At 52.3% G+C, this 19053-nt stretch overlaps 1 protein-coding gene across 3 annotated transcripts in view; it reads left to right on the top strand.

Annotated features, from left to right (window-relative positions):
- LOC120644830 (cysteine-rich receptor-like protein kinase 11) overlaps positions 1-19053 on the top strand; it is a 37881-nt gene that overhangs the window by 6405 nt on the left and 12423 nt on the right. For 2 of the 3 annotated variants that reach the window (XM_039921561.1, XM_039921562.1), the window contains 3 exons: positions 3382-3661; positions 3792-4005; positions 4127-4260. In XM_039921561.1, the coding sequence (XP_039777495.1) occupies positions 3382-3661; positions 3792-4005; positions 4127-4235 (603 nt within the window). In that variant the 3' untranslated portion in view covers positions 4236-4260. Of the gene's footprint in view, positions 1-3381; positions 3662-3791; positions 4006-4126; positions 4261-19053 lie in introns of those variants that run through there. The other variant, XM_039921563.1, reaches the window with a different exon arrangement.

Here is a 19053-nt window from a genome sequence, read left to right as displayed (position 1 = left end):
AAAGAAAATCGAATGCATCTCATATGTCCTCTAGGATCAAGTTTACACACATATGATCGACGTCGAGTGAATGTATCAAAAGACAATACTTGAAAAGTAAAGGAATTATAGAGCAAAACGACATTATTACACCCCGAATGAAATAGACTCAAAAGGTCTTAAACGTTTCACCGACATCCTAAATGAAGTCCACAGCACGACTTCTCCCACAGGCAGCTGACTGGTGGACGTACGCCTAGAACTCCTCAAAATCGTCGAAGTTCTCCACTTCAAAGTTCTCTTCTGAGCAGCAGTTTAAGCAATGGTGAGTACACTTATGGTTAGTACTCAGCAAGTGGGGGAATATGCAAGGTTAAACAAGAAGTGCTAAAGGCATTTCAGCGGTTAGCAATTTTAGTTGATCATATTTTATTAGCAAGCACCTATTAACTAAGTATAAGTTTATACCAACCCACTTAAGCATAAGCATAAAGGATCCAACATAAAACCAAAGAACCACAATTTGATTATTCTTCAAGTTCAATTATCATGCGAGGGTCCAAGCCGCCCATAACCGCGAGCACGACTGATATATTAGTTTTACACTCTGTAGAGATTGTACACTTTACCCACAAGTCGCGTAAAAGTTCCGAAGAACTTTGGACTCAACCATGTTGTGCGGGCCAGGCACAATGCCACACTTCCTTAGGTGTGATTGCATAGGGACGCTACGAGGCCTTTACAAAGATTCCCTAATAAGAAGTAGTCCGCTAAGGTTTCCGGAGCAGTAGCAGAGCATAAGCCTCCCTAATGGGCATAGTGTCTTAGCAAAGCCCGCTTCCCAAGAGGACCGGGTTATACCCTGTCAACCGCCGCTCCTCTTTCTCTTTTGGTAAGACTGCTTCAAACTAGAGTCTCTAATTAATTAGCCAAGACCAGAGCCATATAGTTCTTGTGGTTGCACTGTTTTCCTGGGTGGTTCTCCATGTTCCAATTAATCGAAGTGATCTTGTTCCCTTAACCATGATAAAACCATATTTAACATTTTCCAAGATTATACCAACCAACCCAAAGGTAAAGAAACTAAGCAAAGCTACCCCAACAAGATATTAAACCTGGTGTTCCAAGGTTGAGGTAAAAAGACTAGCTAAAGTCCTTAATAGGTGTTCCTGTCAAATTTATGCATAAACAGTAAAGTAAAGTGCATTAACATGCTATTAATGGGACAAATCAGAGTATGCAGAGGCGGAAAGCCACTTGCCTTCCTCGGCTAACTGCTGAAAATCTTCCTCAAAAGCTTGCTCTTGATCACCCTCGAACGGCACGTCGTCTACACGATCACACAAGCACAACAAACAATACAAATAAGAAATAGTAGAAAAACAGTAAAAATAGTACTGGAAAAGGTGAAAAAGGTGTAGAACGCGAAGCAAGGATCGCGTGAGTGAAAGAATCGCTGAAAACGGAGTTGAAATGTGAAAGATATGGCTAAAACAGTGCACCAGAGACTTGTTTGTGAGAGTTTTGAACCTCCAGGGGTTAGCTTCAAAGAAACCAGGGGCTAAAAACCTAATTAAACCTTAGATCCAGGGGCTAGATAGCGAAAAGAAGGGTCCTGGATGGCATCTTCTATTTTTAGAAAATACAGGGGCTAAAATAGAAAGAAAAGGACTTAAACCTAATTATTTTTGAACTGCAGTGGACTGTAGGTTTATTTTCGTAAAACTTAGGGGCTTTTTTGCAAAAGATCAGGGGTTGAGCGGTATGTGTGGGATTGACTTTGGTCTAGATCCAATCTAGACCGTCGGATCGAGATCTGAGGGCTGGGATGGGCGCGGCTCGGGTCGCGCGGCTCGACTTCGTGGCGTCTCGGCTGCACGGGGACGCGGCTTGGGCGGGGCGGCGGCTCGGTGGCGCCGCTCAGCGAGTGGCGCTGCACGCCGGCGGCGAGCAGGGGCGGCGGCGGACCACCGGTAAACACCGAATCTGGTGCTTCGGGGCTCGGTTCGCTGCGGAGTTTGGCCGGGGAGATAGAGGAGTCGATGGAGAGCACTATGGGGGTGGCGGGGCGGCGGGTTGGTGCAGCGGCGGTGCTCCACGATGGCGAGGGGCGGACGGCGTGCTCCGGCGAGCAATTGCCGGGGCGGGAGAGCGAGAGGGAGAGGGAAAAAGGGGCGGCGAGGGTCCTCACCACTTCACCTAGCCTTGGCGCGGAACGGCAGATCGACGGTGACGGCGGAGCTTGGGACGACGGCAGTGTTCGGCGGAGCTCTGGAGTGGCAGTGCAAGCGAGAGTGAGTGTGAGCAGAGGGGAAAGGGAGAGGGGTGAGCTCGGGTGCTCGATTTATAGAGGGGAAGGGGTGTTAGTGCGCCCGTGCGTGCGAGGGAGGAGGCGGCGAGTTCGTCGGCGGCAGTCACGGCAGTGAATGCCGTGGCGTCTCCGCGCGGGGGAGAGGGCGCGCGCGTCGCTAGCCATTATGGCCATCAAGGTGGAGATTCAAAAAGGAAGGCGGAGCTCGGGGGCGCGGTCGTGGGGGCGTCCACGACGGGAAAAGTGCTCGGCGTCAGAAAAAGAAGGTGCGGGAGGTAGGGGACGACGCTGACAAGCGGGCCCCGGGTGGAAGTGAGAGAGAGGGAGAGAGGGAGAGAGGTGGCGGGTTGGGCCGGTTGGGTTGGGGTTTTCTGGGCCGGACAGGTTGGGCCACGGGAAAGAAGGAAGAGAGAGGGAGAAGAGATAGGTAGGCTGGGCTGGTTTGGGATGGGTGAGGGGAAAAGTTTTGTTTTTTTTAACTCAAACACCTTTTGAGGATTCCAGGAGATTCGAGGACGATGGTCGGAGATGACACTGGCTTGAGCTCGAGCAACTCAGCCATGGCGTTCCGGCAAGGGAACACGAGCTGTTGTCTTCTCTATTTATCTCCTGAGCACGTTTGGGCTTAGTTCTTTATGGACCAAGGCACCATTGATGGACGGTCCATCTGGCCTGGGCGACCACCTGCATCTGCAGGGGCTGCCGTTCGGGCGTGCGTGGAGGTGACGCCGGCGATGGCGGCGGAGAGTGGTTGTCGCTGCACTGGTACAACGAGGTACTGGTTCAAAGTTAGAACATTATTTTTATAGTCATGAATTTATCCTTTTATTCTTGATTAAAAAGAATAACTGTGGAAAAGGAATTGCCATAAATTTCTAATGCTCTAACTTTGGAGGCGTTGGGAGGCGTTACGTCACGTATGGTCCCACCGACCATAGACATATTTAACGCCTCCCACCTTCCCATTGATGCCTCTCAACACCTTCCCTCGTATTGGGCCCACAAATCATAGACACATGAAACGCCTCCTGACGTCTCCCCAAGTATTGTAAAATTTCTCTATGTAATAACCTGGTGTTCGTAATTTTCAGGGTGTATTAATGGATGGGAATGTGGTCGCTATCAAGATGTTTAAAGAACCACGCCCATTAGGCTGGGAGCATATGCTTGCACATGGTCAACTTGTCCTAGCTTCAAAGCTTCGACACCAAAACATAGTTAAAGTTCTAGGATATGGCCATGAAGTTGAAACACAAAAATCTTCAGTGATAATGCGGCTGTTGAAACACAAAAATCGTCCAGCTAAAGGAAGAGGCTATTTCTGGGTTGAAGAATATGTGCCGAATGGAACCTTGTACTCGAAAATCCATGGCAAGTTTCCAGTACTCAGATACTCCTACATCATAGTTTTCACATCTTGGCCAACAATTCTCTTAATTAAATTTATTGAATATTACAACCTAATAGTTTATTTTGGGTGCTTTTATTACAATTTTTGTAGAGTCCTTGCTTGATTGGCATTCCGTCTCCCGGATACTTGAGCAGGTAGCCCAGGGCATACATTACCTTCAGGAACAGCACATTGTCCAAAGGGATCTGAAACCAAGAAACATCCTCTTGGATTCTGATATGAATCCTAAGATTACTGATTTTGACTTATCTATGGTGTTGAATGATGATGAGATCAGTGAGAATAATCGCATAGCAGGCACTTGGTAAGAATTCCACACAAATATTTCCCTTGGCCTAATTTAAGTACATTTCATGAATCTGTTTTTTCCTTTTCTTTTCCATCATTTTTCTTTGCTGAGGTTCCATTTTTGTTCGACCATTCAGTGGATATATGGCTCCAGAATACGCTATGCATGGTATTGTGTCAATGAAGAACGATGTATTTGCTTTTGGCGTCATTGGGGGACCGAAAAGGCGACCAGAGGGGGGGTGAATGGGAGCCGATAAAAAATTATTGCAAACAGGAGCTCGGCTTAAGATCCCAAGTGTGCATCCAACCCAAGAGTCCTAGGTGAAGTGCAGAGTAGCTATAAAAGAATTACACTAACACAAAACAACCCTAGGAACAAACGAGATCAATTGCGGAAGCAAACACGAAGAACTCCACGAGAAACAGCACGGTATAACTCACCAAAATTCGTAGGCACGATCACAAAGGACTTGTGAACATGACCACAGAAGGAATCGACAAATCAATCCATGGTTTGGGAGAAATCTAAGAAATTCCGAGCAAGATTGGGGTTTTCTCAAGAACGCAACAACTTCGATTCGGGGGGACTTGTGATTCCGGAGGGTATAGCACTAGGCTAGATGGTTTTGAATCACTATAAAGAGTCACTCGATCATCAGAAAACTGCTCGTCATCTCGTGCTCAAGATTCGTCGAAGGAAAATCGAATTCATCCAAGACAAAGCACAAATCGTACAAGATTGAATTGAATTCAAAACCCCAGAGGGCACAAGGAGGATTGGGCCTCCTTTCCCGATCAATCTCAGTACAAGAGTCTCAAAGATCCATCTCCAAAATCCTAATCCTAGAGAAGAAAAGGAAGAACAGAGAGGAGGAGAGAGGGGCAACGTGAGGAGGAGGGCGGCTCAGTTCTGGCGCTGGGAAAAAGAGCACCGAGAGAGAGAGAGGGTGAGGGAGTTTTTAACCCACTAACTCTAGACTAAAAGACTAAACTACCCCTAGACTCAAATAAACACTAGAAAGCCCGTAGGGGCAAAACCGGTAAAAGATACAAGGACTCATCCGACGGTCGAGGTTCTTTCTTCGAGTCGAAGTCTTCTCCGCGATGCCGCCGTGTGGATGAAGATCCGGTCCGTGGTTTTGGAGGGTCTACGAAACCCGGGTAGGTGGCCGGTTTTGAGAAAACCACCAAAACTCCACGCACGGGAAGATTCCCGCCTCCACCACGCCGTGGCCCTGGACGCCGTTCCCGCCTCGGCCGCCTGACGGCCCTAGACGCCGCCCGACGCCCGTCACCTCCTCGCCCGCAGCGAGGCCCTAGACGTCGTCGACGCCCGTCGCCTCCGTCAGTCCCGAGACCGACGCCCGTGCCTCGACGACTTGGCATTTTCAACCGCCGTCCGCCTCCTTGGTTTTGTGGCGCAAACTAAGAAACCCGCCTTCCGTTGCCGCTTGCGCCCTCGATCCAGGAGTGGACGCCACAACTGCTGCCCGGCCCGAGCTCCGGTCCCGGCTGCCCTTCACCACCGTCCACCGCACGGTCCATCGGCCACAGCTCCTCCACGGCAGCTCACCGTCGACACTCGACGCCCGTGTACCTGCAACCAAAGACCAAGCGCACGATCACACCGCACGGTTGACAATTCACTCATCACAAGCAGGATAGAGTACTCAACATTCCTCAATCTCCCCCTTGATGAGTGCATTGTCAACACACCACGAACGAACTAAGATTGAAACAAAAGCAGTGAAGAACAAAGAAGCAAGAGTGAACTTGAACAAGTGACAAAAGCTCGAAAGAAGCAAGAACAAGTCACTTGACCAAGCAGAGATCGATTCCCTAAGACAAGGGCAGCGGCTCGATGCAATCGATCAAACACAAGCATGACTTCTCAAAGACAGAGGCAGGGCTCGACACAGTCATGCCAAAAGCGGAGGGAAAACCAGGAGCTAAACAAAGCAGAAACTCCCACTGAATGCATTTCCCCCTTACCAGTGCAACTCTCACCAAATGTATGCATCCTCAAGGCCCTGTGCACACATCAAACAATTTCCCTCTTGTTCGATCACTAACTTCTCCCCCTTGTTGGCACATGCACACATCAAGGATTAGACCTAAAGCTCCCCTGAACCTGAGACTCCACCTAAACATATGGTATGCAATGAATGCAAGGCAGGAGGTGTAAGTGAGAGCATTCAGGGATACAAGGATATGAACAACAACTAGTCACAAGCACGTGTGCATCCATAAACAAGACCTGCATCTAGCTCAACAGGGTACATCAAATCAGTCTAGAGCTAGGCAAGTTCAGTTTATGAGAAATAAAAGCATCACCCTTGATCTAGCACTAGCAAGTAGGGAATGAAAAATAGTGCTAATCAAACTCATACAGATGAGCCAAGAACATCCAAAGTATGTTGCAAACATTCATTTTGGAATCAAATTATATCAAGCAATTTTCATGCCAGGGGTTGAAAGCTTGTCATGCTTTACTTAGCAACGATGCCAAGCCTATGCCAAAGGCAGTCAGAAGCTTAAGACACTCGTTTCAGTCATGCACAGCCTTGCCCGAGTTTTCACAAGTGCAAAGTGAGCCGTCCCGAAAGCTCGATCAGTGCGACAAGCAATCCCACCTGGATCTTTCCATTCCATTTCAAGCACAATTCAAGCAATTTTATCAATTTTAGATCATGTCTAGTATGAAATGCTGAACGAAAGGCTACACTAGCATGAGTGAGATAGCAAAGCATATCAACACGCCCTAACATGCCAGTAGCCAAGATAGGGTGACCATGTTTTCAAATTTTCAAATCAAAATAGCTTAACTCAGATGAAGTCATATACACAGTGGAGCAAGCTATACATGATCACATTTATAAACTCACACTAGCAAGCACTAGGAGATCATAGCAATGTATACAAGAATACTAGTGCTAGTGAAGCAATGCAAAATGCATAAATGTATAATGCATATGCACAATGCAACTACCAAACCTAGAAAAAGAAGAGAAAAACAAATAAACCCTACAAAGCTAACCAAAGAAAAGTCAGCGATCAAAAGGGGTAACAAACCCCCAGCTCCCCTCGCAAGAGAGCAAAAGTGTCCTGCTCAAGTGGTTTGGTTAGGATATCTGCGGTTTGCCTCTCTGAAGGGACATGGATCAAGTCTATGTGGCCTCTCTCATGATTATCTCTCAGGAAGTGGAACCGAATATCTATGTGTTTGGTTCTGGAGTGCATGATAGGGTTCTTTGCAATGCTAATAGCGGACATGTTGTCTATAAAAATAGGAACCCTATCATAACTCAGTCCATAATCCTGCAAGGTTTGTTTCATCCATAGGATCTGGGAGCAACAGCTAGCAGCGGCAACATACTCAGCTTCTGTGGAGGAAAGCGCTACACTAGCCTGCTTGCGAGAGGACCAAGACACCAAAGATGTACCGAGAAATTGACAAGTGCCGGATGTCGACTTGCGATCCAACCGACACCCGCCGAAATCGGCATCAGAAAAACCAACCAAAACCAGAGAAGAATTCGCAGAGTACCAGACACAAAACTCAGGGGTGAATTTCAGATACCTGAAGATGCGTTTCACCACCTGCCTGTGGGAGGTGCGCGGAGAAGCCTGGTACTGCGCACAAAGGCCGACGCCGAACTAAATGTCCGGCCGCGTCGCCGTCAGGTACAGGAGAGAGCCGATCATGCTCCTGTACAGCTTCTGGTCCACCGCCTCACCGTCCAAGTCCTCATCAAGCGCCGTCGAAGTGCTGATCGGAGTCGGCTAAGGTGACAAGTCACTCATGTCAAACTTCCGCAGCAAGTCCCTGGTGTATTTGGCTTGATGGACGAATGTGCCCTAAGGAATTTGCTTGATCTGCAGCCCGAGGAAGAACTACAGCTCACCCATCATACTCATCTCGAACTCCCTGGACATCTGCTCAGAAAACTTAGAGACAAGAGCGTGAGAAGAGCCACCAAAGATAATATCATCCACATATATATGAACTAATAGAAAATCATTGCCAGACCGCATGAGGAACAAAGTTTTATCCACACATCCCATTTTAAAAACCTTGAGCCAGCAAAAATATTTTCAGTCTATCATACCAAGCTCTAGGTGCCTGTTTCAAACCATAAAGTGCTTTCTAAAGTTTATAAATACGGTTTGGAAACTTGGGATTTTCGAAACCAGGGGGTTGTTTCACATAAACCTCTTCTTTGATAAAACCATTTAAGAAGGCAGATTTAACGTCCATTTGGAAAACTTTAAAACCCTTAGAAGCAGCAAATGCAAGAAAAATCCGAATCGCTTCCAAACGAGCAACAGGGGCAAAAGTTTCCTCAAAATCAATCCCTTCTTTTTGGCAAAAACCCTAGGCAACAAGACGAGCCATGTTTCGAACAACCAACCCATCCTCACCCTACTTGTTTTTGAAAACCCACTTCGTTTCGATGGGATTACAAGCAGGTGGAGGCTCGACTAAAACCCAAACTTGGTTTCTTTCAAAATTTTCGAGTTCCTCATGCATGGCATTGACCCAATTCGAATCAGAAAGAGCGTGTCCAATATCTTTGGTCTCAAAAGAGGCAACAAACGCTGAATGAGCAAAGCCAGCGATACTTGTTACCTTGGACCGTGTGACTCTCTCGTTGAGGTCACCTAGCATCTGTTGAGGTGGGTGACGATGCTGAATGTGTCGCGGTGCTTCCCTTGTCGAAGTCGCCTCCTCCTCAACCAAAGCCGGTGCCTCCTCAGGTGCAGCTGGTGAAGGCTGAGTCACCTGCTCGACTGGCCCCCGGGAAGTAGACGTAGTAGGATCGGGGCCGCCATCATCGTCCGAGCTCGTGGCGGAGGTGACTGGGTCCACATCACGCGTGGTAACCTCAGCATCACCCTCCGTAGCTTCGTCCTCCTCATCTTCAAAGATGGAGGTGCCGAGCTCATCTTCTCCTGCAACTTCAAAGACAGAAGCATTGCACGGTGCAGTCTCATCGAAAGTGACTTCACAAGTCTATCTGACGTTGTTAGAATCAATAAGCAACACACGGTATGCTCTGGAATGAGATGCATAACCGAGAAAAATGCCGTCAGACGAGCGAGACTCAAACTTATCAAGATTTCCTTCTTTCAGCACAAAACACCGGCAACCGAAAACTCTGAGATGGTCAACACAGGGCTGGCGTCCAAATCGCAACTCATAAGAAGTCTTGTGCATGAAAGCACGCAAGAAAATACGATTGGACACATAACAAGCGGTATTTACCTCCTCAGCCCAGAACTTTCGAGGAGTCCAATGCTCATCGAGCATCGTCCTCGCCATCTCAACCAGTGTCCGATTCTTCCATTCCACAACTCCATTCTGCTGTGGAGTGTAGGGAGAAGAGTACTGGTGTTCAAGACCTTGATCACTGCAAAAGGTGTCAAAACGAGCGTTTTTGAATTCTGTGCCATTATCACTGCGAATTGCTCTCATGGCCTGGGGTAGCTCGTTTTTCAACCTCAAGATCAAGTCTCGAACAAACTCGAAACCCTCATCCTTGGTTCTCATGAAAAAGACCCAAGAATAGCGAGAAAAATCGTCCACGATCACAAGAACATACCACTTCCCACCAACTGACATCACCCTAGAAGGACCAACTGTGTCCATGTGTAGCAACTCTCCAGGATGAGTGGTCATCACCTAATTAATAGGCGGATGAGAAGTAGCAATCATTTTCCCGTGGCGACACGGATGGCAAACAAGGTCCTTTTCAGACTTCAATTTGGACAATCCTCGGATTAGGCCAAGTGAGCTAAGTCTAGACAACAAGTCGAAGCTCAAATGTCCAAGTCTCCTATCCCACTTCCACAGATCAGAAGAAGGACCAGCCAACAAGCAACAAGAAGGGCCAAAAGGAGTTCCAGAGAAATCGACCAAGAAAACTCAGTCACGAGGAACGATCCGGCAAACCAGGTCTCCTCTGAAATCCAAAACTCAAGAACAACCCTCCTTGAAGCGAACTTCAAACCCCACATCAAGAAGTTGCGAAATAGAGAGCAAATTAAAGCCAAGATTTGAAACCAAAGCAACCTCTCTCAGGGTGAAGTGATCAGAAACTCTAACAGCGCCAACACCACGTACCTTGCCCTTACCATTATTCCCAAATATGATGTATTCTTTGTGGCGCGTTGGGGTGAGGCTGGAGAACCATTTCTCATTCCCGGTCAAATGGCGTGAACAACCGGAGTCCATGATCCATCTGTTCTCCAGGCCTCCAACCTGCACATCAGTAGTGAGACAAAGGGTGAGCAAATGTCTCAACGCTGGGGTTAGTAAAGTGTGAAGCAAACCAGTGTCGAGCCATTTGCTCTACAGAGGGGTTAGCAAAATCAGGCAAAGCGTATCCCCTGTCCTGTCTACCACGAGGCTGACGATCACCACCGCGAGGAAAGCGTGGTGCATCGTAACCTCCTCCAAAGCCTCAGTCCCATGGTCCATAGCCGTACTGAGGACGACCAGGAGCATGACCGGCAAAGCGACCACCTGCTGGAGCACGGTAACTACCACCGTCTCCCTGTCCTCCACCTACACGGCGCCCCTAGCATCTCGCCTACCACCATGCCGAAGAGGACCATGCACCCGAGCAGAGTACATGTCCGAGTTATGTCTCTCCGGCTCACGCCTCACAGCCCGCTTCCTCCTGAAGCAAAACTCCTCCAGGATACCTTCTCTGTCACAGTACTCGCAGTGGTACCTCACCTCTCTCTTGGGAGGTGGAGGCCTCGCCTGCGGACGGGGAGGAGTAGCCCCCTTCTTCTGGGCAACCTGGGCTGTGGCAGCAGGGAGCGTATCAAGAGGATTTCTCAGCTCATTTGGCTTTGGAACAAAAACCTTCTTCTGTGGGGGTGCTTTTTGTGGTTCTTTCAGCACACCATCCACGGGGTCAACAAGCGAAGGCTGCGTGCTCGTGCTAGCAGTGTTTAGGGCACTTGAAACTCCAGCAGCCTTGCCGATCTTACCATACAACTTGTCAAAGTCTGACTTCGTGTATGTGTAACCGACCCCAAAACCATCACCACGCTTAAACTGCTTGATCATCATGCCCAACTGCGTCTCACTGCTAGAAACCCAACTCAGAATCGCCCTAAGATATGTGTTCTCATTCTCTAAGTTGGCTTTCTCTACCGTAAGATTATCCAAATCAGAAATCAGACCAGGGCAAACATGACAATCAATAGGTGGGCTAGACTCCACGACCTTAGTCTTCCCCAATGACTTAATCAAGGTGTTCTTCTCATCTAGCTCCGACCTAAGCGTGGGACAAAGCTTACAGGCACCAAGCAAAATAGGCCTAGATCTAAGCTCCTCTAGCTCACAAACAACAGTGGCAAACTTAGACTGCAAAGAAGCTAGATCAAACTTAAAAATGGGACACTCATCGCATTCAAGCACATCACTAACGATGGGAGTGTCCTTAGCCAATTCAAGCTCATGCTTGGCCTTAGCTAGCTCATGAGACACGTCAGCAAGCGAAGTCTTGGCAACATCCAAGTTCGCAACGTTCTCATCATACTTGGCATGGAGAGCAACAAGATCATTCATGTGAGATATGCAGCCAGCGCACTCATCCTCACCAGATTTCTCTCTAGCACAAGCCAGCTCAGCCCTAAGCTTTCTGCACTCTCTAGCTGCTTCCTTAAGCAGCCTCTTCTGGTTGTCGAGAGCGGCATACAACTCCCTAACCTCAGTATCAAGCAGGTCAATAGTAGAGTTTACCTCTGAATCACTCTCGGATCCAGGAGAAGAGTCGACGTGCGTCGGCGTAGCATGTTCACCCGAAGACGCACGAGCACCATTGGCTTCACCCGCCATGGTGCAGAAGCTCTTGCGCCGACCGGTCGCCAAGCAAAGGCCGATGAAGCCGGTGGCTTCCTTGTCCCGCTTCTTCTTCTTCTTGTCATCGTCGTCGGAGGTCGGTGAAGAAGTGCGGTCGGTGTCGGAGCTCTTGTCGACGTTGCTGAGCTGCGCCAGGAAAGCCTTCTCCCACTTCTTGGCCTTGTACTGGAAGCGCTTCTTGAGCGACTCCTTGTCGAAGCGTCCTCCCCGATCATGACTGCGGTACTTGTGGCACCGACGCTCCTTGTTGGAGCCTCCCTCGTCGCGGTGGCGGTGGCGGTAGTAGTCGAAGTTGTTGTTCTGGCCACCGCCGGACTTCTTGGAGCAGTCGGCGATGAAGTGGTTCAGATCGCCGTAGTGGTAGCACCCGGGGTTCTTCTTCCTCTGCCTGTTATGGTAGACACGCTGGAACTTGTTGACGAGGAGGCACAAGTCGTCATCGCCCAGCGTCTCTAGCTGCTCATCTATAACAGAAGGCAAAGAGGCAAGAGAAAAGCCAAGAGCAGAGTTAGCGTTAGAGCTCGATCCACCTGGGCCAGTCACAAGAGCGATGCTCTTGGAAGGAGGGGCACCATTGAGCTTGGCTCGTGTCTGGTTATCCACCTCCGTGGCCTTGAGCTTGCTGAAGAGCTCATTCACGGTCAGAGTCTCATAGCCTGCAGACTCGATGATCGTGTTCACCTTTAGATCCCACACAGAGCGATTGTCGGGTACCACGATTAGGGACACCCTAATCGGGGTACTAAGATCACCCTAAAAAATGCAAACACATGTTAGGCGACTGGGCCCACGAAGGCCCACGGCCTCCTTCCAATCTGGAAGAAAGAAAAGGACTCAAAGAAGCCCAGCATGCGGCCCATTCGCACCCCTCTTGGACCCGTAGGGCGATCTCCGCCTCGCTCGAGGGCTCCCATCGGGACCCTCGACTGTGCCCCGCATCTCCGCCTCGCTCGAGGGTAGCGAATCTACCCTCGAGCTAGCAAAACATCTCTGCCTCGCTCGAGGGTAGCGAACCTACCCTCGAGCGGGGCGAACGATCTCTGCCTGGCTCGAGGCCACCCGTCGACATAAAGGACAAACGGCCTTTTCGCTCACCCACCCGTCGTACGAAGGCATTGAATGCCAACCACTCCTCCACAGCGACCGGGACAGACGGCGTCAGGCCGCCGTTCCCCATAGTGGCTGTGACCGGAGTCCTATCCACCAACTTCGGTCACTGCTTCACCATCCCGGACGCTGTGGCAACACTGTGGAACCTGCGACGCGGGACGAGATGGGCTCGGCACTGTTCCCGTCACTATTCTGCTAACTCCGGCTGTCCGGACTCCACCTCATCACACGTATGGTCCCGGACCCGCCCCCTGATCGGGAAGGGGCCCGGTGTTGCCACGAGCCCTTCGAAGAGGGATGCCCATCACTAGCAGCCGGAGGCCTGGACCTCCCCCCTCGAGGGGTCCGGGACCTCCACGCGACCTTCGGACCTCCTTAGTGCGCACGCCGACACTTTGTCCAGGAGGTCCGGGATCGCCACGTGCCCCGTTACTGCTGGAGCACGCAAGACCCTTACCTGCAGGGCCCACGGAACGCCACCACACCGCATCTGGAGGACTGTACGCCTGCTGGGGTTGGCAGGACGCCGGCGCGATCTCCGCGAGGTCAAGGACGATACCCAGGACGACTGCCACGCCTGACGCCATGCCCCACAGTGTACTTCCTACAGTGTACGACCGCTGCACCCTCGCGATTCGGGGGAAAACGATGACTTCCATGTTCCCCTGCTCATGTATCCCGCCCCTCCTTGTAACTATAAAAGGAGGAGGCGGGCTTCCTTTAACGGGGGATGGTCACCTACATTCGCGATCATCGTCACACTATCAGCACCACTGAGCACTCACCTCAACCAACTCCTCTTCTAGCAGAGACCTGGGAGCTTCCCTCCCTCTCTCGCCTCGTTTGTACCCCCTACTACAAGCATTCCGGGTGCAAGATAATACAGTGCCCTCGCACACCCCCTTGCTGGACGTACGGCCCCGCGGCCGGAACCAGGATAAACCCGTGCGTTACTGTGTTGCCTCTTGCATCAACATCTAGGACGAGGAAACACGCAGCATTTACTAGTTGGGATCCATACCCCCGGGTCGGGACACCGACAGTTGGCGCGCCAGGTAGGGGCTCGCTGCGTGACATTTTCTCTTTTGTTCCCATTTGATCTCCAGGGATGGCGAGCAGATCCAACCCATACCCCATGGGCGTCTCGGATTCGCCCCCAGCAGGATACATGATCTGGTTCGGGAGTCTCGAGTTCAGAGCAACCGGCAACGGTTACCTCATGGAGCTCCTCTCGCCCAGACGCAACTCGGACATTTCGGCTTCACCAGCCCGGCGCAACAGGCGCTCGGGCCAGCACTCGCGACAAGTGCGCGCAGAGCGGCATCGGGCGGCACGGCTTACCTCCCCTACATGGGTCGAGGTTGCCATGTCACGGCTCAGCATCGCGACCGATGGGGCCACGGCTTCGTCATCACGTGCTTCGGCGTCGACAGCGCCGGCACCATCACCGACTGCAGCTCTAGTGCCTCCCAGGGGGGCGCAACTGCGGCGTTGCCCTTCCCCCATCGGGATGCGCAACGCTGCGTCCTACGCTTCTTCGTCCAGCACCAACTTCGCTGAGTACGAGGACCTGCCGGGTCGTCATCTCCTGTCGATCCGCAGCCTCATCGCATCATCTCCTAACGAGTCCTACCCCGAGACGGCGAGCTTGATCGCCGACGATGTCAACTTCTTCATGAACAACTTCACGGCCGAGGAGGCCGAGGACTACTCCGGGATCCGCGACCCCGGCGCTTTCCGCTCGTTCCAGCTGGCGACGGCTTACTGCCTCACCTGCTCTGAAGACTCCAGCGAGGGAGATTACGATCCTGCCCGGGAGTGCTTCATGGTCCTGCTCGCGGAAGGGCAAGACGACAACGCTCTGGGTGATGACGGGAACGGCGGAGCAGACGCGCAGGCGAACCAACCGGTGGTGCCGCCTGCAGCCCCTTCTTCTTCGTCAAGCTCGGCGGCGCGGCAAGCACAGCTGGCGCAGCTCAAGGAGCTACAAGCCAAGCTCGATGAGCAGCATCGGCAGACCCAGGAGCTGCACACCGCACTCGAGCAGCAGCGTACCGCGCGTGGTGCACATGCCCAGGCGGCGGGACGTGTTGCCCGGGAGCGGATCCTAGCCGACGACAATGTCGACAAACCTCCGGAATTGAAAATAGCCGGGGAAAAACTCGTCGCTGCAGCCTACCTACTCCAAGCGATGCCCGAGCCATCGACAACTTCGGGTCGCAACCTGCGCCGCGAGGCACATGCGCTCATCGAGCAAGTTGCCATGCAGCAGGCCGAGAGCTCTGCGTCTCGTATGCGCTCGAAAGCCCCGGAGTGGCCCGGTGGGACTGCACGCCAGGACCACGAGGCTTCGGTGCACACTCCGCCAGGAGGGAAAGGAAAGGCAGTCGTGGCGCACAACGCGAAGGCACCCTCGGTGCACGACCGCATCAGAAAGGCTCCCGCAAGGGAATGACTCCACGACACGCGCGGGCATGCCGGCGACGCCGACGCCCGCTACATCATCAACGGCAGGAAGTACACTCCTCGGCGGGGTGGACGCTTCGACCCTGAGCACGACAGGGGTGAGTCACCGGAGCCTCCGGGCACCCGGGTGTTCAGCCGGGAGATCCGAACTGCTTCGTTTCCCCCGCGCTTTCGACAACCCACCACCCTCGTCATGTACTCGGGCGAGACCGATCCTGCAGTCTGGCTCAACGACTACCGCCTAGCATGCCAGCTAGGCGGCGCAATGGAAGATGCGGTTATCATCTACAACCTTCCCCTTCACCTTGCTGACGCCACACGGACATGGCTCGAGCACTTGCCCACGGACCAGATCCACAACTGGGCCGACTTGGTCTAGATCTTCGTGGGCAACTTCCAGGGCACATACGTGCGCCCTGGGAACTCCTGGGACCTCAAAGGGTGCGGCCAGAAGCCCAATGAGTCCCTACGCAACTACGTGCGGCGTTTCTCCAAGCAATGCACAGAGCTCCCCAGCGTCACCCACGTCGAGGTCATCAACGCCTTCCTCGATGGCACGACGTGCAGGAACCTGGTGCACGAGCTTGCGCGAAGCCGTCCCGCCAACACCAAAGAATTGTTCGACGCTGCCACCAACTACGCCGCCAGCGAGGAGGCGGTTGGTGCAATTTTCGACGACAAGCTGAACAAGCGCAAGGAAGATGCACCCGTGGAGGGCAGCAACCCCAAGCCCAATGCCCCCGCCAAGAAACAGAAGCAGGGGAGAAAAGGGAAGAAGCAGGCCCCACCAATCCAGCATGGACCAGGGCAGGCAGAAGACTCTGACGAGGCCTTCGTCTCCACCCCTGACCGCAAAGGATCTCGAGGCCCCCCTCGAGGTGGAGGCGGCCTTTTCGATAATATGCTGAAGAAACCGTGCCCTTACCACAAGGGCTCGGTCAACCACACCCTCGAGCAGTGCGAAATGCTCAAGAAGTACTACAACCGCGTTGCACATCGCGACGAGGACAAGAAAAAGGATGTTGGCGACAAAGGTGGAGATGACGAGTTCCCCCCGGTGGAGAACGCCTTCTTCATCTTTGGAGGACCAACGACGAACATGACCTCTCGGCAGCGCAAGCATGAGCGCCGGGAAGTCTTCTCCGTCACCAAGGCCACACTATCTACCTCGACTGGTCAAAGGACACTATTTCCTTTGGCCGCGAGGACCACCCCGACTACGTCCCGCATTCGGGACGGTATCCGCTTGTTGTCGACCCCATCATCGGCAACACCCGCTTCTCCAAGGTGCTCATGGACAGAGGGAGCAGCCTCAACATCATGTACACCCAAACCTTGGAGCTCATGGGGATTGGATTGAACAAGCTTCACCCCAGCAAGTCGCCATTTCATGGCGTTGCGCCGGGGAAGCTAGTCCAACCCCTCGGCCAGATCGATCTACCTGTCTGCTTCGGCACGGCAGCCAACTTCCGCAAGGAAGTACTCACCTTTGAGGTGGTGGGGTTTCGGGGATCCTATCATGCCATCCTTGGTCGTCCCTGCTACGCCAAGTTCATGGCCATCCCCAACTACACCTACCTCAAACTGAAGATGCCGGGTCCGAAGGGTGTCATCATCGTCGGCTCTTCGTTCGAGCATGCCTACGAGTGCGACGTCGAGTGCGTCGAGCATGCGGAGGCTCAAGCAGAGGACGAGGCCCTCACATCCACCCTCGACAAAATGGCAGGCGAGGCCTTGGACTCCACGCACCGACACGCATGAAGCTTCGAACCCGCCGAGGGTATCAAGAAGGTGCCCCTCGACCCGAATCACCCCAACGACAAGGCGTTGCAGATCAGCGCCACCCTCGACAGCAAATAGGAAGTGGTGCTCGTCGACTTTCTCTGTGCCAACGCAGACATCTTTACGTGGAGCCCCTCGGACATGCCTGGCATACCGAGGGAGGTCGCCGAGCACTCCCTTGATATCCGATCCAACTCCAAGCGGGTGAAACAGCGCCTGCGACGCTTCGACGAGCTCAAGCGCCGGGCGATCGGCGTGGAGCTGCAGAAACTTCTGGCGGCCGGATTCATCAAGGAAGTATTCCATCCCGAGTGGATAGCTAATCCTGTATTAGTGAAGAAAAAGAATGGGAGTTGGCGGATGTGCGTAGACTATACTAGTTTAAATAAGGTATGTCCGAAGGTTCCCTTTCCTTTGCCACGCATTGATCATATCGTAGATTCAACCGCGGGATGTGAACTTTTATCCTTTCTTGATGCTTACTCCGGTTACCACCAAATCAAGATGAAAGAGTCCGACCAGCTCGCGACTTCTTTTATCACACCTTTCGGCTTGTACTGCTACGTCACGATGCCCTTTGGCCTCAGAAACGCCGGAGCTACATATCAGCAGTGTATGCTCCACGTTTTCGGGGACCATCTTGGGCGGAACGTAGAGGCATATGTCGACGACATCGTTGTAAAATCCAGGAAGGCGGACGACCTGGTTGCTGATCTCCAGATCGCATTCGATTGCCTAAGGGGTAAATGGGTAAAACTCAACCCCGAGAAGTGCGTGTTCGGAGTCCCTCGAGGCATGCTCTTGGGCTTCATTGTCTCCTAGCGAGGCATTGAACCCAACCCTGACAAGGTCTCGGCCATCACTCGGATGGGACCGATCCGAGACCTAAAGGGGGTACAGAGGGTCATGGGATGCCTAGCGTCCCTCAGCCAATTCATCTCGCATCTCGGCGAGAAAGGCTTACCCCTGTATCGACTCTTGAGGAAAACTGAGCGCTTCACATGGACCCCCGAGGCCCAAGAAGCCCTCGACAGGCTGAAGGCATCGCTCACTCATGCCCCTGTTCTCACACCACCCAAGGACGGTGAGCCCCTCTATCTGTACGTAGCTGCGACGACCCAAGTGGTCAGCGCGGTGATCGTTGGCGAAAGACAAAAGGAGGGCCATGCTCTGCCCGTCCAACGGCCGGTGTACTACTTCAGTGAGGTGTTATCTGAAACTAAGACACGCTATCCACAGATTCAGAAGCTGCTCTACGCAGTGGTTTTGGCCCGGCACAGGCTGCGCCACTACTTTGAGGCCTATCCCGTCACCGTGGTCTCGTCTTTCCCTTTGGGAGAGATAGTCCGCAACAGGGAAGCCGAGGGTAGAATTGCCAAATGGTCTGTGGAGCTGATGGGAGAAACTCTCACCTACGCCCCCCGCAAAGCCATCAAGTCCCAAGTCTTGGCTAACTTCGTGGCTGAGTGGATGGACACTCAGCTACCCCCACTGCAAATCCAGGCCGAATGCTGGACCATGTACTTCGACGGGTCGGTGATGAAAACCGGCGCCGGTGCCGGCCTCCTCTTCATCTCACCCCTCAGAGATCACATGCGGTACGTGATACGCTTACACTTTCCTGCGTCTAACAATATGGTGGAGTACGAGGCCCTCCTCAGCGACCTCCGCATCGCCATCGAGCTCGTCGTCAAACGCCTCGACGTGCACGGTGACTCTCAACTTGTCATCGACCAAGTGATGAAGGAGTCTAGCTATCATGACCCGAAGATGGAGGCATACTGCAAAGCAGTGCGCCGCCTCGAGGACAAATTCGATGGCCTA

The sequence above is a fragment of the Panicum virgatum genome, chromosome 8K (assembly GCF_016808335.1).
Source record: "Panicum virgatum strain AP13 chromosome 8K, P.virgatum_v5, whole genome shotgun sequence".
NCBI lineage: Eukaryota > Viridiplantae > Streptophyta > Magnoliopsida > Poales > Poaceae > Panicum > Panicum virgatum.
The sequence above is the reverse complement of the archived record's forward strand: the minus strand, read 5'-3'. Positions and strand labels throughout refer to the sequence as shown.